This window comes from Onychostruthus taczanowskii, unplaced genomic scaffold (assembly GCF_017590055.1).
Source record: "Onychostruthus taczanowskii isolate IOZ18803 unplaced genomic scaffold, ASM1759005v1 scaffold105, whole genome shotgun sequence".
NCBI lineage: Eukaryota > Metazoa > Chordata > Aves > Passeriformes > Passeridae > Onychostruthus > Onychostruthus taczanowskii.
The window spans coordinates 168497-195089 of record NW_024497078.1 but is presented as its reverse complement, the minus strand read 5'-3'; the positions used below and the strand labels follow the sequence as shown (position 1 = coordinate 195089).

General features: G+C 36.2%; 1 protein-coding gene across 7 annotated transcripts in view; it reads right to left on the bottom strand.

The window, feature by feature from the left end:
- The window catches only part of PSPC1 (paraspeckle component 1), a 58275-nt gene extending 31946 nt beyond the window's left edge, over nt 1-26329 (bottom strand). For 5 of the 7 annotated variants that reach the window (XR_005953405.1, XR_005953406.1, XR_005953407.1 and 2 more), the window contains exons 1-6: nt 25786-26329; nt 23833-24134; nt 21194-21289; nt 19995-20191; nt 16310-16394; nt 15304-15412 (exon numbers count right to left, since the gene is read on the bottom strand). Coding sequence is in view for 4 of the 7 variants with exons in the window: in XM_041414664.1 (XP_041270598.1) it covers nt 15304-15412; nt 16310-16394; nt 19995-20191; nt 21194-21289; nt 23833-24134; nt 25786-26166 (1170 nt within the window). In the remaining 3 variants the exon portion in view is untranslated. Of the gene's footprint in view, nt 1-10030; nt 11248-15303; nt 15413-16309; nt 16395-19994; nt 20192-21193; nt 21290-23832; nt 24135-25785 lie in introns of those variants that run through there. The other 2 variants (XM_041414673.1, XM_041414634.1) reach the window with 2 other exon arrangements.
- Between the last annotated feature and the right edge of the window lie 264 nt (nt 26330-26593).

The following is a 26593-nucleotide window of genomic DNA, read 5'->3' as shown; positions in this document are numbered from 1 at the left end:
CCTAGAACTCATGTTAAAAATCTATCAGAGAACATGCAGCTACTCTGACAGACCTTCCACAGTAACATCAATTGACATTTTAAGTAAAATCAGCAGCCCCATTGGGATCAACCATATCCATAAACTGACATCAGTTAGTCACAAATCAGCAGACAGCCATGTCGATTATTAGTCTGCTTGTACACCTCAGTCTTGACATCAGGAAGCAGAAGGGAAAGTGGTGTATCACCCCTCGCCCAAAAGGATAGGGAAACACCGTGGATATCAGTTCACACTAGTCAGATTGTGTGCACCCACCCATGCATGCCTATACGCTTGTGTGAAAACCAGACACACCATGAACAGTTGTGACAAACTTTCACTGCAAACCAAAGCACCAGACTTTACAGTAGGCACAAACCTTAATTCATCTCAGGTTATACTGCAAGCTGGCTGGTATTTGTTTTTTTAATGTGACAAGTGCCATGAGGCATGGCTAAGTACAATACTGGCTAGATAAGGATGTTCAGTACAGAGTTGTAAAGCTGCACTACTTACTAGAATTTGCTTTCTTTGTAAAGGACAGAAGCATAGGCAAGCTCTGACGTACACTTTCTTTAAAAAACACATTAGTCTTCCTCCTAGAAATCAACCATTTTTTCCCTGTCTTAAAATGCTACCAGTCTTTGGTTAACTGAAGTACAGCAAACATGGGTAGAACCTACTTTTGTTTAGTCTAGTTTAACATTTGTAAGAAAAACCATGAAGTAATTATTTGCCATTTTTTAAGCTTTAACTTCAGTGTTGAATTATTACACCATAAACAACATTTCAGGTATAGAATCAAGACCCCAATAATAAATAAATGTGCCTTAAGGTCTCTGCTGCCTATTACTTTACAAACACAAGATTAAGATGCTGCTGCTGCTTATAATTCTTCCTACTGTTGCATGTACAAAACATATCATGCTCCCTTGACTTTTCAGCACAGGAAAAATTCTTCCATACTTGTAACACAGAATTAGCAACTTTACACTTACTGTCAGAGAAAATACTCAATTTCAAACATTAACAAGCAGTACATATCATTTATGTCATTAGATGTTTGATGTATTCAAAAATTCTATCTGGAGGAGTCCTGGATGGAACAAAAATTCAGTCCTGTCACATACAAATCAGGTCCCAGACAGCTCTTTACTATGTGAGCACAAATATGTTACTACAGGTAAGTTAAGTCAACTAGTCCATGGGTTTTGCCCAAAATGGAAGAGAAAGCAATACCAACAGGCAGTTTGACACAATAGCTGAACCACTGCTAGTTGGTAATTCCAGCCCACGTGAGAGGTTCATTTTCAGATACTCAATATGCAGAGCTTAACAGTGATAGTGTTACCTTCTCAAAGCTTCTTTTCCTCACTATATGACTTCCCATTCTTCTGTTCAGTAGCAGCCTGCTTCAGCCCCTTCCCCAAAGCCACCCACAACAGGGAGTTAAAGCTGAGCAGCATGAGAACAGGACTAAACTCTCAAGAGAGAAATACCTGGGGTGATTAAGAACCTCTGAAGTCACCAGTACCTGGGAAATCGATCTTAACAGGAAGAGAATAAGAAAAATGGATGATATGCTGTTACAGGGAGAAAAGAAAGCCATAAGACAAAAAATGTGCAGGAAAGCAAAAGTTAAACTTTGTGAAAATCAGAAAAAAACATTATCAAAAAGACTAAGTCAGCAAATAAAAAATATCCTATTCTAAAAGCACTGTTTACACAACTCAAACCTTTCCAAATTATTTGTTGCCAGAATTTTTGTAAAATACTTCAGAACTCACTAATGCAGACAACCTTCAATAAAGTCCAATTCATCTGATTAATCTTTTAGAAAAACTGCTATGATGGCAACTATAGGATTATACTTATTAATTACTTTAGACAGAAGTATTAAAAATTGTATTTCTCACAATGCCAACTAATTTTAACATCAAATGTAAAAAGTAGATCTACACCAAAGTATTGATATACTCAGTTTTCAAAATATGTATTTAACATTTAATATAGTATGGAATCTCTCCTTTTTACCAAGTACTTGAAACCAGTTTTCCAAAGTATCTGAGGTATATCATGTGCTATGTTCTTACACCTCTTATCACCACTGATACAGCAGTCTAAACATACAGAGAACAGCCAAGATAATTCTTCTGAATTTGTTAAATGTATTACACTATTTTTAAGTGTTCTACAAAACCATGAAACTACATCTTTGGAAAAACATCTAGGAATTGATACAGGTCAAACTGCAAGTAAAAATACAAAGTCATGAAGTCATAAACATGACTTTTTTAACTGACAAACCAGTGCTACTTTTTTTCCTTAAAAATAGACCTTGCAACTGCAGCAACCCAGCAAAAATTAATCTTGTCTCCAAGTGATGCAATATTCATGGTAACAAAACTGTCAGAAATTATGGTATGAACAAAATATGGCAGGGGAAATTTCAGAACAGCAAAAAAGCAAGACATCTCAGAAACATTATGATGACAGAACACACAGATTTCAATGGTTTGTGGCCAGAAGAACATGCAACTATTTACTTACCTTTCATAGTACAGTAACCACAATAGTGTTAAGACATGGCATCCAAAAAATGCCTTAACAAGAAAAGAACACTTTCCCCATAAACGTGAAACTAATAGTTAGCACTTTATCTAAGCTGTGTATGTAGAGCAAAATGTAATTAACAGTGCTGCTGATTCTAATTTTTTTTCATTAACATGAAAACTGAATTTTATTCTCTAACAGACTATATATTTGTCAAAACAGGTATGACATTTCTGTACCTCTTACTAGAATTCATTACTCCCTTCTAGTGTGGTTTATTTCATTAAGTTCCTTCCGGAAAAGAAAAATTATTTCCAAAGACCTCTTAATGAGGCATAAGGCCCTTAAACCTTATTTAAATTGTAACTTACTGAAAGACACCTATATTTTAATGGCATAAATCATGCAAGTTATTAAAGCTACTAGTTAGCAATCAAAACTAGAATCTGGGGGATACTTCTGATTATGCGTGATTTGTCTTTTCCTCAGAATAGTCCACTATTTCACTGCACTGACAAGTGCACTGGAAGTGGCAGTAAGAAGTTATAAAGTAATAAAAGATTTCTCTTCCATCCACCCCTTCTTGTCACCCTTCCCTCTTCGGTTTGTTCCTCAATTAAGATCTCTATGTAAAATCCAAAAGTTACAATATCTCCACAGAGTTCATATACAATAGCAGTAAGTAATTTTACATGAAAAGTATTGATATTTCAAAATCCAAGATTTGTATGTGTTGAGCACTGAAGTCTAAATTCAGAGCTGATCCCTACTCCAAGCTGGGCATCATACTAGATGAGTCCAAAAATATCTTCCAGCCTAAACTATTCAAAACTCTAGGCACTGAGTGACAGTGCTCATCTAAGAGTCTAAAAAAATATAATCTCTCTTACTTCACACAAATCTACACAAATACTATAGTAACTGTAGTACTGTAGTAGTAGTACTGTAGTACACAAATACTATAGTAACTGTAGCTATAAAACATATAGCATGCAGTAAACTATATAGTCCTGTTTTCAAACAGGAATTCTAATGAAAATAATTTCCATTAGGTTTAATAGCTGTCACCAGGACTCAATCTTCAAAAAAACATACTAAGAAGGCTGGAGGAGACAAAGGCAATTTACTGTTTTCTTACTGGAGTCATGAATAAAGCTGATGGAGATGACTCATTATGTTCCAACACTAAAAACCCTCGACATTAAAAAAGTATCACACAGGTAAAATCAGGAATATATATTGCATGAAATACAATCAGATAGACATATTCCAGTAAATGCTACAAACTGGAAAACCACTCCTAATGATAGTAAAAACTACAATTACAGAAAAGAAAAATTATCACTAGTCCTGCATATTTTTTAAGTATTCCTGTCATTTCAATAAGATTACAAAGGAAGTATCAATTTTACTTGAAGAAGGGAATTTCTTTCAAAACTAACAGCAAAAGTGTAGGGACGTATTTGTGAAAAACCTCTATGCACTACATATTTGTTCTCTTCTTTTAGTTCTGAGAACAAGAAGTCTTCAACTCCTATGGGATCTCATTTTCCTTCTGCATCAGCTGCTAAGGACAGTCCTTGATAGCTAAAGCCCACAGAGAAAAAACACCCAATTAAACAAATGCAATTAAAACTCCTCAAAACTATTTAGCATTGTAAATAGAAGTTATTATTTAAAATACTTTTACAGTAAACTGTTAAACAGCTGTGAACCTCCCAGAATGTTTTGGTTTTGTCATTCTCTTACAGCTGGATGCAAAATGCAGTCTGAACTAAAGTTAGCTTCCTTTCAATATATCAGTCCTCACAGGATGTTTAAACCAGGTCTAAACTGACAGTTTTGGAAAAGAAAGCAGTTTAATTGCACTAACGTGACTCTCAATACAAAGATCTTTAGGGGATACATCATTAACCAGCAACATTTAATAGTCCTAAAGATTAAAGAAAAGGTTAATTCTAAAGGGTAAAGACAATACTATTTAATACACACCAAAGTAACAGCTTTATTTTACACAAGAACTCATACTTTCAGAATGTATTACAGCTCAAAATTCAAATTACAACCTAACTTGTTAACAAGAAAGAAAATGGTCTAAAAGAAGCCAAGCTATACCATGGAACCTATTCTGTTGATAACAGAACTTGGTTCCATATTGCAATTTATACCTTTTCTGCTTCATTGTTTTGTCTTGTAGTTACTTGCTCCTTCACTGAATTTTAATATTGCATTTAAACCACTGCTTTAACATAATTTGTGAGCTTTTCTCCCACCTCTCTTATTTCCATTTGTTAAAATACAGTAAAACATATACACAAGATCTACAAAACTGACAAAAAATTTGTTTCGTTTTCTTGTAACCTGAGATAAAAGTTATTCATAATCAAAAAAAAAAAAGGTACACAGAGGGCAAAATCAGGCCCTAAACAAACTGTATATATATACAGTAGCTAGGACCAAAATCAAAATATTTTAATTCCATGCATGCAATCATCATTACATCATCTGTTCAGGTAAAAAAAAATCCTACCATATCCCTTCACTGTATATGAAGCACTCTCTGAGGATGTAACTGCAAAGAAGCATACTTTTTCCAAAATGCCTTTGTTGTTGATGATTTGAGAGAAAACAAGCATAGAGGTATTCTGGCAAATTCTCCCCTTGATTTAACAACTAAGACTCACAAGAGAGGTAAAAATCTGCTTGTCAAATATTCTAAGCTAAAATTCAGAAATAATTTTCACAAGACAAAGGTGCTTAGAGAAGATAACCACCTTCAACAGATTTGGAAATCCTTTGAAAAATGAGATCCCATTATATCAATTCCCTTAATAGCAACTTTTTCAATTCTATCAATTAATCTGGTTCTGCTGGAATTAGGAGCAGAACCTTAGCAGAACCTTAGATTAATGGAACCAAAATATAAAAAAAATTCTCCCATTTCTGTTGGCTTTTTTCAGTAACAGTAGAAAAATTAAAAATATAAATTAAATACAGATCAACAGCTGAACATAGTACAAATATTTTTTCAAAGGCACTTTACTGTTTACTTACCCACAAAAGTACTTTCTAGAAGAAATATACAGCATATCACCAAGTTCATGACTGAGACATGTAACAATTACACTACATTCACAATATATTCACATCTTCAGAGGCATATTAGAGAATTTAATATTAGAATTATTCTAGTTTTATATGAGCTGAAGAAATGTCAAAAGAGTGGATAAGTATCAAAACAGACAACCTGGCAGGCTGCAAATTATTTAAGATGCACTTCACTATTTACCATGGTGGGAGTGGACTTGAAGGACTGCTTAACTGGTAAGAAAGACTGGGCTAACTCTACCTTCATACAGAAATGCACTAAAATACTAAACTGAAAATCAGGTGTTATAGAACAATGCTGCATTTTAGATTTCCCAAATTGTTATGTTTTCCCTGCACAGATCCGAAATCTATACTAATATTTAAAAGAGTCAAAAAAAAAGAGTTTTCCCCAAATGCAAGATCCAATAAGATGTAGTAAAGTCATCAATGTTTACTTAGAAGAGAAATTAATCAGCCAAGAATACCCATTATCATGGAATGTTTATGTGAAAATCTACTTCTTAGTAGAAGTGCCAACTATAAGACTGCAAAATCAACTTAAGAACACCACTAGTTATAGCTACAGTACACTAAATATGACTCTGCCAGACCTCTCTATTATCAACTTTTCCTCACCAAGTAGATACTATATATGCCAAATAAACCATAACATAAAAACCAGTCCAATTGTAGTTGTTAATTCATAATTAATTTGAGTTACCAAGTAAATAGAATTTGCAAGTATTTGTTAAAAGGAAGCTGAAAGCTGAAGTCTTTCAATCCTACAAAGAGGTCCTGTAGGAGAAACTTTTAGCTCCCATACAGTGTCTTTTACAGATATTATGGATGTTGCTTGTCGCCCTGATTTTGTAAGACTTTGTTAAGCCTTCTGATGTTTACATTCTTTCAACAAACTTTCTCACACATAGTTCTGTAAATAACCTATGTTTTGCATTCTTTCATGGAGGTGGAGAGAATTGATGGACCCTTGGTCTGTCCAGTGGCATTGGAGAGGTGGCACTGTCACCCTCCAATCCACTGTCACCTTTGGAAAACTATAAATGTTGGAGTCAAAAAATAAAGTTAGTCTTCTTTTTTTTTTTTTTTGTTCCCCTCGAGAGCAGCAGTGTCTGTGTCATCATTTCGTGTCTTATCACAACAGCTTATAACCAGAATAGTTCAATGTTTAAGATTTCTTGAATTAACTTATGGCCTGCCCACACACACAGCACACTAAAACATAAGAAAATATAAACAGAGAAGCATCAGTGAAACTTTCTGCAGTTTCAGCCAAGCTCCACAGTTACTTTACACAACTTTTCTGTAAAACTGGAGCAATGAGGCTGACATGAATGAGGAAGATGCTTGTCATTTGCACAAAGTTCTGACTGATGAAAATAATACATTCCATCAGGCAATTCTAGTATTTCCATCAAAAGTGTAAAAAAATGGTCATCTGAATAAATCCAAACAGATTGAGAAAGATTGTTTTCTAGCTAAACACTTTAACCCAAGCTCACACACTCTTAAGCTACACTGGCTGGTTTCATCAAAAATATCCAACAAAAACTAGAATTTTATTTATGTACAATAGACCCAAAGGTCAGAATTATGACAGGGACTCAATGGGGACCACCCAATCAATAGAGACAAACACGAATAGCTGGTTCTTACCTAAACTCAGAAGTTCCCCTATAGTTAAAACAAATGTTTAATAATTCAGAAATGGTGGGGGAAACAAACAGGAAGACTCCATAAGTAAATAGCATTTTTAAAGTATTATAAAACCCAGAAGCATGTAGGAAGATAAACAAAATCTGAAGATAAACAAAGCCTAGTTTCAACATCATATTGTCTTTTTCTTAGAACAGACAACTACTAGCTATCCTATCACAAGCAGATAACCCAAACTGCATTTGAGACCTGTAGCAAGGGCTTCGTGTCACGTACAGAACAAAAGTAATGCAAACACTCTTACATCCTACACAATTCTAGGCCTAAACTAACAAGCCATTAGCCACTGTAGGAAATCATAACGGTGACAAATGTTTTAGTAGGGCCTGTTGTGACATGACATGGGGTGACAACCTTAAACTAAGAGTGGGTATGCCAACTAGGTGAAAGGAATTTAAAAAAAAAATTTACAAAGAGAGCAAACAAATGCTGGAACAAGTTGCCCAGACAGATGGTGGATGCCCCATCCCTGGAAACATTAAGGATGGGGTGAGGCTCTGAGCAACCTAAGTAGCTTAAGATGCCCCTGCTCATTGGAGGAGACAATTAACTAGATGGCCTTTAATGGCCCCTTCCAAACCAAACTGTGCTATGATTTAACATTATGTTCAGGTAGAAACATCTTTGAATAGCAAACCTCAAATACATTTAATTGACTCTTTAGGTTTCAGTTTCTACTGAACTCCTCATCTGAACAAAACAGCTCTACTGAAACTCATCTTCTTACCAAAACCCACTATTTATTAAAAGTGCTAATTAATTGGAAAGTAATACCCAATCTTTGCACAATTAAAGTGTACTTGATGGAAGACAGAAGTATCAGATTTAAACTCCATTTTCCTCATGGATGATCTAATAACCCAAAACAAGCACCACCTCCAGTAATAAGAAAAAAATACTTTGACAAGGATGCTTGTGAAATATTAATGAGAAAAATAATGAATATTTTAATTTTTAAAATAACATCCTGGTTTCAATAGACAGGTAACAGCACTAAGTTAATTTATATTTATTTCTATCAGTTTACTGCATTACCAGTATTAACATTTTCTGCTCTGTGAAAGCTACTGAAGCAAAATGCTGGAGGCTAATCAAAAGGTCACATTTAAGAAAAAAAAACTATGTGGAAGGCACTGGCTTGAGAGACAGAAACCAGGTCACTAAACAGTCTTCCTTCACACTATGCAACAGACCTATTAACAGTCTTCCTCACATGCAAAAATACTATTTCTACAGAAATCTCATTTATTGCTTCTTGGGAGTTTTGTTCTTTCTTTTAACATGGATCCTTGAGCAAAGACAAACTGTTCTAAGCAGAGGAAGTTATTTTAGTTGCAAGTCTCAGTGCCACCAAGCAACATCTCAGGATTTAGAGAGGTGGATGAGTCTGAAATAGGTACCAAGCAGACAACTGAAACTGAAAGTTAGTTTCTTCTTAGTCTGGGTAAATACGTGTACAAACTCCAAGTCAAACTTAACTCCAGTAGCTGAGGAAGAAAAAATTAAAGTTATTAAGTCAAACATAAATTTTAGCTTCTTCAAATATATACGGCATTTATCAAACACATCAATAAATAATTTTTTTAATATATATATATAATTTCTAAGGACTCTTGTCAGAATATGAAAAACTGAAGAACTCTGTTGAAGTAACTTAAGTTGAACAAGATCATTTCATTTATCATTTATTTCAAATTGTGAGCAGCAACAACTTTCAGAAATAATAGTGAAATATAGATTATAGATGTATAAAATCTGCTCTTGATTAGATTTTTTCATTTTTATCCATCAAACAGCAAAAGTTAAGTAGCAAATGGAGTATTTTGTAAACAAGTACAGATGCATTTGAGGTCTTTCTAACAATAATTTAATAAAAATGGCATCTACTACAGCTGAGGCCTCATGAAACACCGAGACTGATGACAACTAATGTCATTTTGCCATTACATAAGCAGCATCTGGACAGTGTTATTTTAGCATCATAATCATCACTCTTACTAAGAGAAAGTAAAGTTATAAACAAAACCAGATAATCTAAAGAATATGGACAGAAAATTCTCTATCAATTACTGTAGAAAAGAACAAATTTGGGGAGGCTTAAAAGCAGTACCACAACACCTAAATTCATATTGGAGATTACTGCACATTTGACAGCACAATAAACTATAAAAATTACTTGTGAATAGTCACTTGTTCTATTTGAGAGTACACATAAAGTACATTAGTATTTTCCAAAGCACTTTGTGCAAACATTAGAAGACAACTGCAACAGAGCAAAAGATTAGTCTCCTAAATATAATACAAAAATATCACATTGCCTAAACACTCACAGTTCACACATACAGAAATATAGATATAAATGAAATATATGATTGTAACAATTATTTGCTCCGTTACTGAAAAATTACTTTAAGTAGCATCCTTGACATACATAAAAACATGACCTAGAAAATCATTTATGAACCACCCTAAAATGGTCATGAAATACTTACAACCAAAAGAACTTATTCCACAAACACCTTCATTTAATGCATATAAGCACACAATACGTTACAAAAAGATACCTGAAGATCTGCAATGATTTTCATGTAATGTCTTTTCATACTAAAAGCAGATATGATAGCTAAATAGTTTTTTCTACCTGACAATGCAATTAAAGGCTGAAATTAATTGATTTCGTTGCTGAAAACAATATAAATTGAATATTTTAAGGCTTGTTAAGGAAGTAATATTTTTGCCTAAAGCAATAAATTTAGTATCTGAAACACCAAGGAACGGAAGAAATGCATGATTTAAGAATCTGTCTACTGATGTATATCACTCATGAAAAAATAAATATCATTTAGTGCTACTGCCAAAACTAGGACTGCCCACAAAAACTCAAACTGTGTATTTATAAAATGCTTGCTTAAAGGTCTATCCTATGTTGACTTATGCATAGGAAGAAACTTGATCACTAAAGTAAAACCACCGCCAAGAAAAGCAGTGTTTTGTCAGGTTGGTGTGTTTTAGTTCTACATTTAAATGATTTGTCTTTTTCCAAGCTAGTTTTCCCTTAAAAAAACTTTAAGGTGTCACACATGAACTGTGTATGCTGGACTGCAGTAAGGATGCAATTCATCTCGCCCAATCCTGCTCTACAGAAAAATTTTTATGAAGCAGCAAGAAACTGAGATTTTATTCATATGAACTCACACTGCTTCATTACCATTAGCTTCGTTAAGTATACAAGGCTGTCACGATAAAATAAACAATATTAATTGTTAGAAAACTTATCAAATTTGAAAAGATTCTTAGAAATGTTTCATTATTTTATTATTGGGCATCTGCCTTAGTTTAGTTTTGCATGAGGTAAGAAACAATTCATCATTCAGTGAAAATTCTAACTGCTTACATTACTGGAGCTTTTGAGCACAATGCAATGAGAAGATAGGATCAAAATACAGTTCTATTCTTAAACAGGCATGAATTGCAAAAATCTAGTCCTGAATTACTGAAGTTCAAGGAAATCTAACTGACAGTCTTGTTTAAAACATGCCTAATGCTTAACTTGCAAGTAAACTTAGAAGTGAGGGATAAGACATGCCTCCATACAGTAAGAAATGGAAAACTATTTACAAACTGCTCTGAAGGACCAAACTCATAGAACAAAAACTATGTTGTGATGGCATTCCTGAAGCTATGAATGTCATTGCTGTTTTGCAATGTGCCTTTTTACTTTCTTGTTCTCATCTGTCTTACAGCTTTTGATCCAAGTCCACTACAATCCCTGCTGTTGAAGCATCTCCACTGCTTTAGCAGCTGACACTTTATGCTGATAATTACTCAACATTCTTGACAACAGCGCTTCTGCAAAAAAATTAAAGGAAAGCAAAACAACATCTAGAAATAATTCCTGAAAATACTATGAGATACAAAAGGAAACTATTTATATACGAAGTCTTACATGAAAAAAACCAGCAAGCATTCAGAAATTGAAACTGATGAATTCTCAGGAAACAGTCCCACACACATTCAAAAAGGGAATTTCCTTGAAGGGAAGTGGGCAAGATGTCCAAAAATCTCAATTCCCTCTTTAAACTACCAGTAAGAAGAGAGGTAAGTTTAAGGCTGGTATTGCAGCTGTTGTTTCACTAAGTACAATACCCACCCAACACTACTTCACAGTGTTACTACAGAAGTAAATCTGCTCACACAAAACTAGGACTACAACTCCTACATATTTTTGGTCTCTGTTTTAGACATACAGAAACTATTTTAATACAGTAAATCGTAAACACTGAGTTGGTGACACAAATAAAAGCAGGTTTTGGAACAGGAATTATTTTATAGAATGCCTCTGATTGAGATTCAACAATGTAAATTGAAGCGAGCCATCCATAACTGGATAATAACCACTGCATGTTTGAGTAATTAATGCATTACTGGCACTCAGAAGTATTTTCTATTTAAAAAATTATTTGTGCTGTTGCAAAATAAATCACCATCATCAAGTTCCTCTTTCAGCCAGAAGAATGTATGCAAAATAAAAATTAGCAGAATATTACTGGAAAATTAGTTTCCCAATTAAGCTACTGTGAAACCAGAATGTATATAAATTATTGAGCTATAACAACACATTTCAACTAACTGACTTTTAGAAAGGAAGGGGAAAACCCTAACCAATATGAAAGTGTTTATTCATAATTTATCTAGTAGAGATCACACAACTAGATTTACAGATTGTCTAGGCATCATCAGGCTGCCATTAGACTAACAATCAATGCAATCAAATTTCTAATGTTCATCATCACCAGCAACAAGAATGCTCCAGGAAAAGAAATCCTCTTACAGAAAATATTTTTATCATCTGTAACAAAATCGAGTAACTGCTAGCTGCATTAAACTTGATAACAAGATATTTTTCAGAAATAGTTCTATTTTTTAAAAAATCCTAGTTTAATGAGTTAGGGAAAAGACACAGATAGAAACTTTCAACAGGAAAATCTAATACTGCAGCCTTACATGAGAAGGTCCAATTCTGGTTGCCATTGCACTTACCGTTTATCTTCCTGTTTTAGACTGACCAGTAAAAAGTGATAGGATATAAGTCAAGGAAGCTTACTTTTCAAAGCTTTTAAGAAACAAAAACAATTATTAGAAACAATTATTATTGTCCTGCTAAATACCTTGTTGGCAGAAGACTTCAGTATGTTCTAAGTATAATGCCAGAAGAGTTTATCAAGAGCTGATATGGTAAAAAAACTATCCAACAGTATCAAAAAAAGCAATTCTCATCAAGAGTCAACTCTAACCTCTGAAAATAGATAATAACTTTCTCAGTACATGTACAGTAGTAATCTGAGAGTAGAAGTAAGTGCAAGATGGAATATGTTCACAGTAAATGAGCATTAGTAAGAACAAATAAAAACTAATTAGTTGTATAAGAAATTCTAAGTTGAAATCAGATTTCATGTGTTATTTTGCAATCTCCAGAAAAGGCTTACAGTTTTCCTCTGCTTGAAAATGCAAGGCTTTTTAAATTCCCACACTATACAACTAGTTATCTAAAAACATCTTAAAACAAGCATCTATAAAATGATAGGCATGCTTAGTCACACAGCTGCCCTGATTAGAAACTGTTGCTAAAGAAAGCAAACACATCACTTGCTATTTTGTTTCAATTTTTCCTCTTTTAAAGTTTCAAGAGCATTAGAAGTAAGACCTAAGTCAAGACATAACCAGAATACTAAAGACTATTCTTGAGAACACATTTTTTCATGTATCATTGTACAACACTTTGATTTCATATGAGTTATATACAAGTTAAAAATCTTTTGGTATGGCTGTTACTGCAAAACTACATCTATATATTCTTGCAGTGTATTAATTAGGTCCAGATGAACAAACAATTTCAGTAACGCATGAGAGTGGGAAAGCTACGGCCTTCCAAAGCAGTCTTCCACCCTTCACCTCCAAAAAATCTGATGTATAAAAGCCATAAAAATTATGCATAGTGATTAAGTGGTTTCCATTTGAACCACTCTTCTTCCCTTTTTATCCTACATTTTTGCCAAGTCCAGCACAAGAACTTTAACAGTTTCTATTCATATAGTGTTTTGAATCTAAAAATGTAGATAGGCAACAAGGATGGACAAACTGTGGTAAGCAATTTAAGCACAGAGACTAAATACTCTTATCTCAAGACAGATATATGAATAAACCAGTAAATGCTGCGGTGGCCAACATTATCTAGTTTTCCCCACACCAAGCTGCAGAATACAGGCCACAACTTCCAAACAGCAATGGAATCTGAGGGAGATACTGCCATCCCAGGGCTGTGGGTTGGCTCCCCAGCTTGCTGTTACTGCAGCTCTCTGCAGCAAGAAGCATGGGTCTCACAGAGGAGCCAGGAGGTTTTGACAAGTAGCTTACAGGGTCAGAAAGTCAGGCAACCCCAAAAGATGCTACATTAGGATGTTACAGTGATATGACATTTCACATTTGGCACTACACAAGTCATCAGTAAGTGCTATTTCTAAATTACATGAGACGACTATTACATGCTATTTCCCCAGTTATGTTTTATAATATTTGGAACACGCTAAAGGACAGCATGAGTTCTGAATCCTTGGTCTTCATTTCTCTGAAGAAAAGAGGTACTGAAAGCAGTTTTCTTTTACAGTGAGAACATATGGAAATAAATTAGCATCTGCTTTTGGATGTGAGTCCCTCAAAACACAGTGAGCAAAAACAAATTACACCTCTTAATAAAATCAAAGGAACTATTTTGCTTCCTCCCCATCTTTACTAAAAACACTAAGGAGCAGACGAGGGGGAAAATGCCCTGCTGAGAACAGGAAATAATTTATTTTCTAACATCTCTCAGGATGTCTCAGAACATACATAATAAATTCTTTGCAACCTTACAGAAAATTTCATGGTATAGAATGTAAACCAGGTTTTTCTTTCACAGAAAGTAGCTGAGAAACCAGCAGTTCATTTCTGATTGATGTATGAAGTCACACCTATCAAGGGGAGCAAAATCCCCTTCTGCAGACTACAGCTGTTTTAATAATGTAAAAGAGCAATTGTGTGAATTGCTTATTCATTATTTCCTCACTAGGAATAGCTGTAATAGTAAAACGCATCCGATTCAAGAGAAACTGAAGCATTTGCAACACAGTTTGCATTCACTGAACTGATCTGGTTGGTAGAAAAAAAGTCATACCCTTTGACCAAAAAAATTTAGAATCTGACTCCTCTGATAGCACCATTTTGTTAGTCCTGCAGGATGAGTCTTCAGAGGAAGAGCACACCTAAATTACTAATATAAATAATGTACAGATTACAGCAAGGACAAATGTTCCCTCACCATTAAAATCTTTCAGTCTCCTTTGTAATGATTTGGATGTTCTCATCTAGTTTTACACAGGGTCAATAGGGGGAGTGATTTTAAGCTCCATATGAAATTAATATTGCCCTTTTTGTTTCTGAAAACTTGCTTAGTAAGTTAAGCATAAACCAAAACCAGTAATTCAAACAAGCTTAGCAGAATGAACTGGTTTAAAATTTATACCTTCAGGCAGAGTAAGGCACATCAGGATGGGTGATTCCTATCACCTTCCACTTAGAAAAACTATTTTACTGAAACATTTCAATTCCCAAGTGAAAAAAAAAATTAGTATCTGAACACCTTCATTTGATGGAGGTGTTACATCACTAGCTTGTTGGAAAATTAAGAGTGATGTCATCATACAAAAGAGTAACTACACTACTGAATATGTAGCAATTCACTCAGGGGAACAGTGAAATACTGAAGCAAAAACAGCCAAAAAGAAGATGGCAATTCAATAACTAGTATAAAAATAATGTAATGAAAAAATTCTTTTGTGATTTGGACTTTCACCATAGAATTGTACTTACATTGTCCATGAAATTTGGCTTAAATCCTCCCTCCTGCTGTCGTCGCAACTCCTCCTGTTCCCTCTGGCGTAGCATCTCTTCTTCCCGACGTCTGTGCTCTTCTTCATGCCTAGGATATTTTTCAAAATTATGTCAGCTTAGTCTCTTGACCTGTTCAGGCTTGCACTCAGCTTCAGAGATAAGATCAAGCACATAAACAAAACTGGCCATTATTTATTTTTTACACAGTAAAAGGCACTAATCTACTCAGCTTGATGAGTTTGAGTACTTTTGAAGTTTTGGTTTGTTTTATTTTTTTTACTGGAATACAAGTAATTTCAATACCAATACATTCTATACCTGCTCTTTCAGCTATAGATCAGTAAGCAGGTTAAAATATACCAGTTTTTAAGAAGCCACTATGGATTAAAACATTTCAACAGTGCCAAAAGACACAACTTTTAATTCTGAGATGTGTTTGTTCTGTTCTTTTTATCTTATTGACATTTATTATGATATTTAACAAAAAGTATAAATCAGTATGATGAGACCATGTCTATTTTCTTAAGCTTTGGAAGAGGCATTAAAACAATTATTTGCATGAATCAAATCCTAAAAGAAAAATTGTTCTCAGCATACTAGAATATCAAGTGAAAAACTTCCAAAATCCAATGTCAGACTATAAGATTGCAATGCTATGATTCTACATGCAGATCACCTGCCCATAAAATTTAGAAGCAAGTTCCTATCTATTACACCAATGCTCTGGTCATGTTAAAATAAATATGAAACAAAAAAATAGGCTAAGACATTTCTATGCTAATTAGAAATCTCATAAATTTACAACAAAATTAGCAGAGTTGAAGTGAAAAAAAATCAAGCAACACTCAAAACCAATATTTTATATTGTATGATATTATCAGAAACATCACACATGATGCTTGTGAGAAGTTTAGCTAACATATCTAAATTCATGCAAGCCTACAAGGCTGCACGCCACACCTCTGCACAGTAGAAGACAAAATACCTCAATTGGATCTGCTTGCGTTTTTGAAGTTCTTGGTTTCGAAGCTCTTCCAAACGCCTCAATTCTTCCTGACGACGCATGAGATCTAACAGGATTAAAAGTGCATTTAAATAGAAAAGCTGTCAATCAATCATGTGACAACAAAAAAATTGTTATTACCATCAGATTATAGTGCTAACATCCAAGTTTTTAAACCAAATTTTCAATGCATTTAACTCATCTCTTTCCATAAAGCTAAGTCTAGTACTTGAAAAAAACACTGGATCCGTGGCATACAGACATAGAAAGATACAAAATGGGCAAAGCCCCTAGAGCAGGCTGTGGGAACAGAAGCTTTGAGTTCTCAAAGGAAAAAAAACTCTCTCAATCCCTTAAATCACATCCTGGTTTTGCATCTAGGACAGGGCATCAATTTTCTCACAACGCTGCATACTGCTGAAGTCACACTACTAAGAAAACCATCACAAAATGTATGGACTTTTATGTTCTCCACTACCTACTGCAGGCCCCTGCATGGCACACATCAGAACAAGAGAAGTCATAAGAACTTCAGGTGCATGAAGGAAGTCTGAACCTCCATGAAGATCTATCATGACTCTGCTTACTGCAACTTACAAATTACTAGTCTTTTAACCCCACATAAAAGGCACAGCCATAGCCTCCTATGAAGCACTTAAAATGCCCTTAAGAAGTACAGCATAACTCACAGTAATTACTTTTGCTGACCAGTCACATTATTGATTTCTGCCAGGAAATCTATGCTGTCTTCAATGAATAATAATTTTACCATTTGTTAGAAAGCAGGTTTTTTTTTTATTTTTTAACATAGGATATTGGCCACATGATACTATTTACAGATACCACAAGTTACATTTTCCCATCCTATCCATTACATGCCTTTCATGCTTTAGTTCAACTGTTCTGCACATTTTCTCTACACATTTCTTCACTACACTAATTAAAATATCTTTTTAGTTATGCAAATCAGTTTCCTCAAACTTGTACACAACACTGTCCACTATGGGAAAATATGCTTCCTTTTCAGTTCTTTGGTCTTCCAAATTTATACAGTGTTCCCTATTTCTTGTGCACACAGGACCAGGATTTCCTACTTTCTCTCTACCACTATAATTTACTGTCCTTTGTGCACTCTACTTTTCTCATTGTTCTCCTAATTTTTCTCCATAGCATAGTTTATTGCCTTTCCTGAAATTGTTAGTTTAACATAGCAAATTATGATTCAGTATCATTTGACAGCTGCCAAATCTTGGCAGAAAGCCTTACTAAGCCGGATGAAAACACAGATCTGGAGGTTCAAACTCTGCACAAGAGCCATTGATATTGAAAGACCTGTAATGATGGTAATTCTTGATTGACAGGTCCTTTCTCTGAGCAGAAAAAAATCTGCACTAAAGCAGCTGTGGGTAAAAAAGAAAACAAACAGAGAGCATTATTATTAGCCTCTGCACTTTCTTGTGCTTATAAAAGAGCAAGGGCTTAATTTTACCTTCAACCTTCTACACAGCAAAAAGCAGAAGATGAAGGTTCTCTCACATCAGAAGTAATTCCTACAAGCTGGAATATCAACTCCACAAAGACTTTAAGCGATTTTAGCTGCTGATATTTCTATAGATGGAAAATACTCAAGATGGAAAATAAATGCCAAGCTTCCATATAATTCATATAAAAATTAAGCTTCTGGTTAAATTCAGTCACGTTTCCCAGTATTTTCATAACCTATTTAACCATCATTATGAGAGAATATTTACAAATGTTTGATGCACCACCAGTATATAGATTAGAAATACCACGCAATTTACTTACACATGGAAACACGTATTCTGCTTTACAAATTACTTCTGACTCAGTCTGTCAAAATACGACACTTCAAAGTGAAAAATTACACATATCAAAAGAATTAAATCTACCTTCAGAATTAATACCACACCACCAAAACCTGAGTACACAAACCAACATGTTGTAGAGTTCCAGTCCTGCTAGATCTTGTGGAGCAGTTTCAACACAACCTTCACCTGCTAGAGTATATGGACCAGTAAGCTCATCCTTCCTGTCATCTTTTTAACTCCTACACAACTAAAACATGATATTTTCCATTTTATTTCCTATTTCATAATGACTTCAACACATCTTTAAATTTGACTTCATGCACCAGGGATACAAAACTACTAATTCTAGGTTCTGGTGCCTTAGAAACGTCATTGCATCTTTCTGTGATGCAATGACAGGATTGCAATCCTGTGATGCAATTAATATAATCAATATTCTTGGCACGACACGGACTTAGACCCACACTGTTCAGAGCAACAAGAAGAAGATGTCTTTGAAAATAAATACAAGTGAAAAAACACTTTATTTTCATGCATACTGAAGCTGAAGAATCAAGAAGATTAAACAGAAGGAATACATACTAATCTCTAGAGCTCTGAAAATTAAATGTTGGCAGGTAACTAAGGAGAAACCTAACTAGCTTAACAAAATTCTGAGTTACCTGGTACCAAAGAGGTACTCTGCTAACCAACCTGTGAGGGGGAAAAGCCCTCCTCCTACACTAAAAGAAACATATTTTCTCACTGGAATAGTAGCACCACATGCTTTCATGTTTTAGTGGCTCTCTAACAGAAGGAATAATTCTCTCTTTTTTAATACAAAACTAGTATTTAACAAATATTCAAAAAGCAGAATATCTTTTCCTTCATGTTGTCCTTAAAAGAAACCCTAATAGCCAAAAACACACCAAAGATGTTTTACCATGTTTTATCATTTTTTCTATCTTAATGAAGAGGCCACTGTAATCTTGTCTCAGTTTAACACATAATTAAGACATGAATTTAAGACAAAGTAATCTCTAATCTTGCCCTCAAGTCCAGGCAACAGGCGAATAAATCCAAAGGAAATTAAAGAGCATGAGTCCTGGAACTGGACTAGTAGTACTGTTAAATATTAACAATTAGATAAATCAACAGTAGATTTATCCAGCCTGTATCTTAAGCACTGAAGCACCTTTACAAATCTCAGTCACGCATACCCACAAAATTACAATGTGTGTCCGAGGGAGGGCTGTACTGTGTATTGTCAGCAGCATTCTTGGATCATATTAACATGTGCATTCCTCACCTCTAATATACACCTGTGCTTACAAGGAAACTTGCTTCAACATCATTCTTGGAAAAGTAACCAAGAAACAGTTGCTATTCCAGGTGCTGCAGCAACTATCTGGCATTGCAAAACATCTTCTACGTTATTACACTCTGTATAAGACCTTATGCTTTTCATCTTATTATATAGGTATGCTTTTATGTTATTATCTTCTGCATAAGACCTTCTGCTCTGTACAAGACCTTATAAAAACAGCATGGCTCCACAATGGGAGCACATGTGCCTATTCAGGAAAAACAGGCTAAGTAAACTTTTTTCTAAAGATAAATTTAGGAGGCAAAGAAAACAGAGTTAGATAATCACCTCTTCATCAGATTACTAATGAATTTCTACACATCATCAAGGAATATGTGCACAGAGAAGTATTCCTTCCTTTTTCTCAGTTAAATGCATTTAATTAAATGGTGACCAGCAAAATGTCCAAGTATATAGCTCAATATGCTACACAAAAAAAAACCCCAAATCTGTGACAAAACAAATTTAATACTGGTAGATGATCTGCTTTTACCTTGCCTCATCAGCATTAGCTGATGCTCATGTCTAGCTGCTTCCATTTCTGCCTCAAGTTTCTCTTTGGCTTCTCTAATGTTCCTGTCAACCTGCTCACGCTGCTGCTTTTCCATCTCATCAAGAGCTTTCCACCGTGAAGCATATTCAAACTCAAATGTTCCAGGCTGAGCAAAGCGGGGAGGCTGTTCTCTTTCCCTAATGAAAATTGTGCAGTAAAAATGTACAGAAGGACACATTTAGATCAACAGTTGTAACAGCCACAGAACGTATACACAGTCACTTCAAACGTAGATCTCACTTTCTATCAACCTGTCAGCTGCATTCTAAACCAGGCAAAGCTTAAATCAGAAATTAAGATAAGTAAAAAGACAATTTTCCAAAAATTGCCCAAATAAAGATTCAATTTATTTAAGATAAAAATTTGTATTGACATCAGTACAAAATACTAAGGTGCAACACTAGATTAACAGTATTCAGCCTTCTAAATCAAGCAGTCAATTCACTAAACCAGTTATTTAAATAAGTATCAATGCTTACTAGACAGCCCAGAATATTAGCCAGAATCTGTAACCATTAAAATGAGCCCACATTTCCCATTCTAACACTAATATTGTACCTAACAGTGACAAATTTTTAAGAAGTGGTATTCTACACTCTTATAAAAATAAACATTTTCGATTCAAGCAACATGAATGGCAAATTACAATATTAAAAAGTAGTATTTTCAGATTAGGGGACTTTTATCTCATTATTCACTTTCTCATGTCATGCTCAAAGTTTTACCTCAGCTGTGGAAACTGCAAAGATTTACATGCCAGGGAGACTGCAAACAGTTAAGGGGCTATTCAGAGAACACAAAGATCTGTGGGTATTCAAAATCTCTATAGGTTTAGACCACATCCCTAATCCATAAAAGACTATAGTTTGCTGGCAACAAGCTCCTATTGACGGCAGTGTAGGCCAAGAATCTCTCTACTACACTAAATGCACAGAATGTTAAACTAACAAGCCAAGTCTCAATTTAACCATGATTAGGAAATTTGGGAAGGTCCTGTTTAATCCTTTGACACAAAACTGCACAACATACAAAAGCCCTACTTCCTGCCACACAAATTCAAAAGTAAAAATCAGTGCATATTTACAAAGGTAACTAAGTATGTAATAATGTTTTATAAAGAAAGGCTAACCACAACTTACTTGTGGTACTGTTGTGTTTTTTGCATTAGCTTCTCAGGGAGTCCATCCTCATCATCAAATTGCTCCATTGGTTCTACAACAACAGGTCGAGGTGTTCTGGAAAACATTTTCAATTTAATAAGTGAATCATTAAAGAAGCAGTTACAACTTATTTCAGCATTTTGAAAAAACACTCCAGAAAGCTAACATGTAATTCCCGTGTCTTGTCTTAAATCACAGAATTCCAATGAATCCCAATCTTAAGAATCACCTTCGGAAAATAATTGGTTTTATGCCCAAATCCAGCTATTCTGCCTAGAAACAACTTACTTGACACAGCTGTGTTTGCTTTTTTAAAATACTATAACCATCTACCACTAATTACAACATATATAGGAAGGAACTACATTTCTGTTCTTATCAGTGAGGCACCACAGAGGCTGTGATGGTACTGGGAAAGCAACAAACCCAAAACAGAGCAGCACAACCTATTCTTATTTCTACTGACATTTACAACTTAGTTCTACAAGTGACTCTAGAACTGAAAACAGCTCGATAATTTGGTATTAATATTACAACAATAAATAGAAAAACATTTCTGTTTTAAGTTATTTAAAATCCATTCTTTGAACAACTACAATTCACGAATTAGAATCCTAACTGAAAAGCTGAAAACAGCTTCCTTGATATGTAGTAACGAGAGGCAAGCATGAGCCAAAGAGAGCAGTGTAAAAACTGTGAATTGTATAAAAAGCTCTTTGCATCAGTGTTGGGAGCAGAGCTTACAAAACACATAGCACTAAAGACATGATTTTCAAAACAGCAGCACTCGTTTATTGTATTCCATGCCTTTATTTCACTTTGCAGATCTTCCCCTACTGCCCCAGTCCCTCACCAGGAAAAAAAAAAAACCACCACCAATCAAAACCAATGAACCCCAATATATTTTACTCTGTGCATCAAGTTCGCATTAAAAAGATGAAGTCTGGAATCAAAGGCCACAACTCAGCAACTGTTTTTTCTGATGCCATCTGCATCAGAAAAATTGCTGACAGCTCTGCTACTCAAACGCAACTAAACTGTGGTGCTAACAAGTTATGATGTAAAACAACAATGTTAAAACACTAATGTTTTGAATGACTAGTTTTGATATATTTACACAGGAACTGAAACATGTTCTATTTAGGCAAAGAGTTTTCAGTTACGAAAAAGTAAAACTTTAGACTTTGAAGCAAAACATCAAAGTAGATGGCAGCAGATTCATGCTAATTGTCTTTGCAACTGTGCATAAGGGAACATGTCACGTAAACAAGAAAACGATCAAGTGCTTTTTATTCACTCAGGATATGGTTAAATGGTCATTTCAATTCAACTGATCTATCCAGCTGGCAAAACAAGAATACCCTCCCCTCATATCTCACCTTCTTTTTCCCTGCTCATCTCTCATGCCAAGAATAGCACTAATGTAACACTTGAACTACATTACTTCCCTTGTTTGGCTCACCACGCTTCCATTCAGTTACTAATGCCAAGAAAACCCAAGGAATAAGAACAAATTGCTGGCACCTCCCGCTAACAGTAAAGATGTACTCAGATTAAATTTACTATGTAACCATCAAATCAGTTCAGTAGCACATAAGATTTGGGAGTTAAAGACCCCTTACTCACCTGCCAGCTCCTCCTGGCAACATTTTGTCCTGCCTTATTCTCTGCTGGACTTGACATCAGCAAGCACCTTCCCGTGCTTGAACAGACTGCAATGGACCCTGATACAAATGAATGTTTTTCTGTTGTTTTAGCAAGCACAAGTGGCTTATGGAAGTGTCATGAAGCTCAAGAATAGCACAGCCAGGGCAGGAAAAGAACTCCAAGCCCAATTCAACAGCAGCAAGTTTTCATGCTGTGAAATCACAGCCTTATTTTCCCAATGAGAATCACAGAAATAAAAAGAAATCATAAATATGTATCATTTCACACCGTTTTTAAGAAAGCATTTAAAAATGTCACTTGTGACTGCGTAAAGTGCAGCAATTAACAACTCTCTTTGGCAAGTACAGAAATAGGAGATGCAAGAGAAGTGCTGCTATTTGCAAGCTTGCTTGTCCTTGAAATAGATTGTTTTCCAAACATCACTAGTATAAATCTCTTCAGAATCTGTCCTCATTTTGAAACAGTGAGAAAATCCTGGCCTTACAAGCCACAGGTAATTTTTGGGGTATAAACACTTTCTTTAGTCTACAGAAATATCAGCAATGTCGTGCACTGATTTGTTAAGAAACAAAGGAATAGGAATATTATTTTCTCACTTTGTTAACTGGGATCAGCAAGAGTGCAACCAATGAATAAAGTCTCAAAAGAAAATGCCTTATTATATAGAGAAGGAAAACTAGTATTACATATGAACAAGGAAAAAACTAGAATTTTGCTCTTAGACTCTCATATGGTAATAAGAAGTCTTATAAACAGTAAGCAGAGAAATATGGTTTTCTTTAAAAAAAAACCCAAGAGTATTTGTGGTATTCATGCAAAACAGTTAAATTTCTAACCTCGTGGCTTTCAGAATTTCAAACAAAATAAGAACTAGGGAATACCATGAATGCAATTTTTGCTCACATTGGGAAGATATACTGACAACTTCAAACAAAAACCTGTGAACTTACGTTGTAAGCAAGAATGCCCCATCATTGCATCTTTCCAGAGCTTTCCGTGCTGGAGGTTTTGCTGCAAACTCTACAAAACCTTTCCCTGTGGCTCTGCCGCGATCATCTACTACAACAACCGCTCTTTCCACTGGCCCGAATTGCGAGAACGCTTGTTCCAGCAGCTCATTGGAAACCACAGGCGACAGATTCTTCACCGTTAAGGCAGCTCCATGGGTAGCAAATCGAATTCGAAGTGGTCTGCTCTTCAAAATAGTACCATCAAGTTCTGCCTTTGCTATTTCAGCCAAGGTCCTAGATTCCTTTACAAAGATATTAAATATTTTATAGCTTTTATTTTCAAAGACAGCAAGTACCACTTTTGTGTGCCCCCCCCCCCCCCCCCGCCGAAAAGTAGCCAAGTTGTTTTCCTTCACTTGAGCATATTGGCACCAGGATCATTCAACTTGTTTCCTCCAATCAAAAAACCAACCAACAACAAAAAACCCAGCAAACAAACCAACAAAGTCTCTGTCCTCTGATTGAAAAATTGGCATTCATTACCCCTTACTGTTTATTCTAAAAACAACACAGATGCAAATTTTTTTCTTGCACATTAGAGGATTTAACAGATTTTCACTATGATGCCACTGCTCTATAAAGGTCTTGAGTAGAGTTGGAAAGTTGATACTTTCACGTTTACCTACTCAAATGTTTATATTCTGCATCTCTGGCTCCGCGCAGCAGGAAACGGTGGATCTAAGGTATTTTGGGTTGGGTTTTTGTTTTGCTTTTAAATAAGTAAAAATATCGCATTTGCTCTCAATGGATGTCCAACTCAAGTTTCATCAACAAATGGTGAAATTACCTTCTTTGCTCTTCTATTCATTCGTCTCACATTATTGGGCTTTCTGCACCCACATTCGTGAGAGAGTGTAAATCAACAACTACCTTTTTTCTCACTACAAAAATCTTCACCAGGTTAGATACCTGCAATCCCTGACATTTAAAAAAATTCTTTATATATTTCTACACAGTTCAACTGGCTAGGAAAGCTCTTAAAATATATATATATATATATATATATATATATATTCCCTAAACGCAATGGAAAAGGAAAGTTCACACAGAAAGCTCTATCTAATTTCTATTACACACAAAAATGAGTAACGAGATGTAAGAATATCTCGCTTCCTCCATAAAATTGCTATTTCAGGCTGGGAAATTCTCAGGGTAAAAGATGCATGGCAGAATGGCACAAGTATTTTAAGATGACAACCAAAAAAAAAAAACCAAAAAAAACCCCAACAAAACCCAAAACCCTAAGCAGTAAAATATATGGAAAAATAAGATTAGACACCTAAAGCACTCTAAAGCTATTCCCAGAATGATACAAATCTGTGCATTTTAAGCACAGCAATCGTGAAAACGAATCTCGCATACTAAATTACCATTTAAATACAGTATCATAAACTTTTCGAATTATTCGGTTTTTGCATGCTTAACTCGAGTATGTTTAACCAAATACTGCATTACCCCTAAAAATCTAGCCTTATCTGGGCAAAAGTAATTTAAACAATCCGCGGACCGCAACCTTTTCAACTCCGTGATTTTACGTTCCGTGTTCACGACGTGCGAGCAGCTGTATTTCGAAACAATCCTGCCCATTCTTTAAAATGAACCGTAATAAGTGCCATGGGGTGAGGCGGGGACCGAAACGCCAGGGGCTGGGAGGACTACTCTGAATGCAGGGGTCTGGCTTTGATGTGTAGAGGCGAACGGGGAGGGGAGAGAAGGAAGAAGAGGCGGGGGGACCTGCGCTACCAGCGAGGAGGAAGAGTGGCAGATGCTGCTTATTTTTACACCCGCCGCAATGGAGGTGAAGGGGGTGGGGGGCAAGGGACCGAAGCCTCTCGCTTTCAGAGCCATCCCCAGGGTGACGGGGCAGCCCCAGGGGCCCGCCCGGATCCTCACCAGGCGGATGAAGCCGAAGCCACGGTCCCGATTGATGAAGACCTCGCTGGGCTCCCCGTAGCGCTCGAAAAGGCGCTTGAAATCCTCCTCGGTGATATCAGTAGGCAGATTCCCCACGAACAGCCGACAACGCTGCGTGTAGCTCTTCTCGCCAGGTTTGAGAAAGCTCTTGATATCGATGGTGAACCCAACCTCCGGCTCCTCATCTCCGCCACCTTCTTTGCTCGGCACCAGAGCCATGGCCGCCGCCGCCTCACTCTCCGCTTCTAGGCCGCGCAAACCTTTCAGGTTACCGCCGCCGCCGCCCCCCACCATGCCCATCGGCACCGCTGGGGAGCTGTTTTCGATCCGCACTTGCTTCAAGTTCCTATTCGCGGCCATATCCGCTCCTTCCTCGCGGGTTCTCCCTCGGGGGACACGGAACCCTGCTCGGCAGCCGCCGCCTCCGACCCTCAGCCAATTCAAAATGGCGCCGCCGCCAACCCCGGCGAGTTGAGCCGTCCCCGCGGGAAGCCCCGCCCCGGCCCCGCTCCCCCTCACGGCCCCGCCGCCGCCGCTCCTCCCCCTCAGCTCCGGTGCACGGTCGGACCTGCCCCGGGCCCACGGAGAGCCGTCTTTCCCCCACTAAAGACAGATGTGTGTTCGCGGCTGCCCTGTGTTGTGTTAGAGCAGTGGTCTCCTCAGCCCGTCCCCAGGCAGAGGAGCCCCTTGCTGGGGTCTCTCCCGAGGGAAAGGCGGCCGGGCGGGATGCCCTGGGGGTGTCTGGTCGCTGCGGGAGAGAGAGGGAGGCAGGCGTGACACAAGAGAC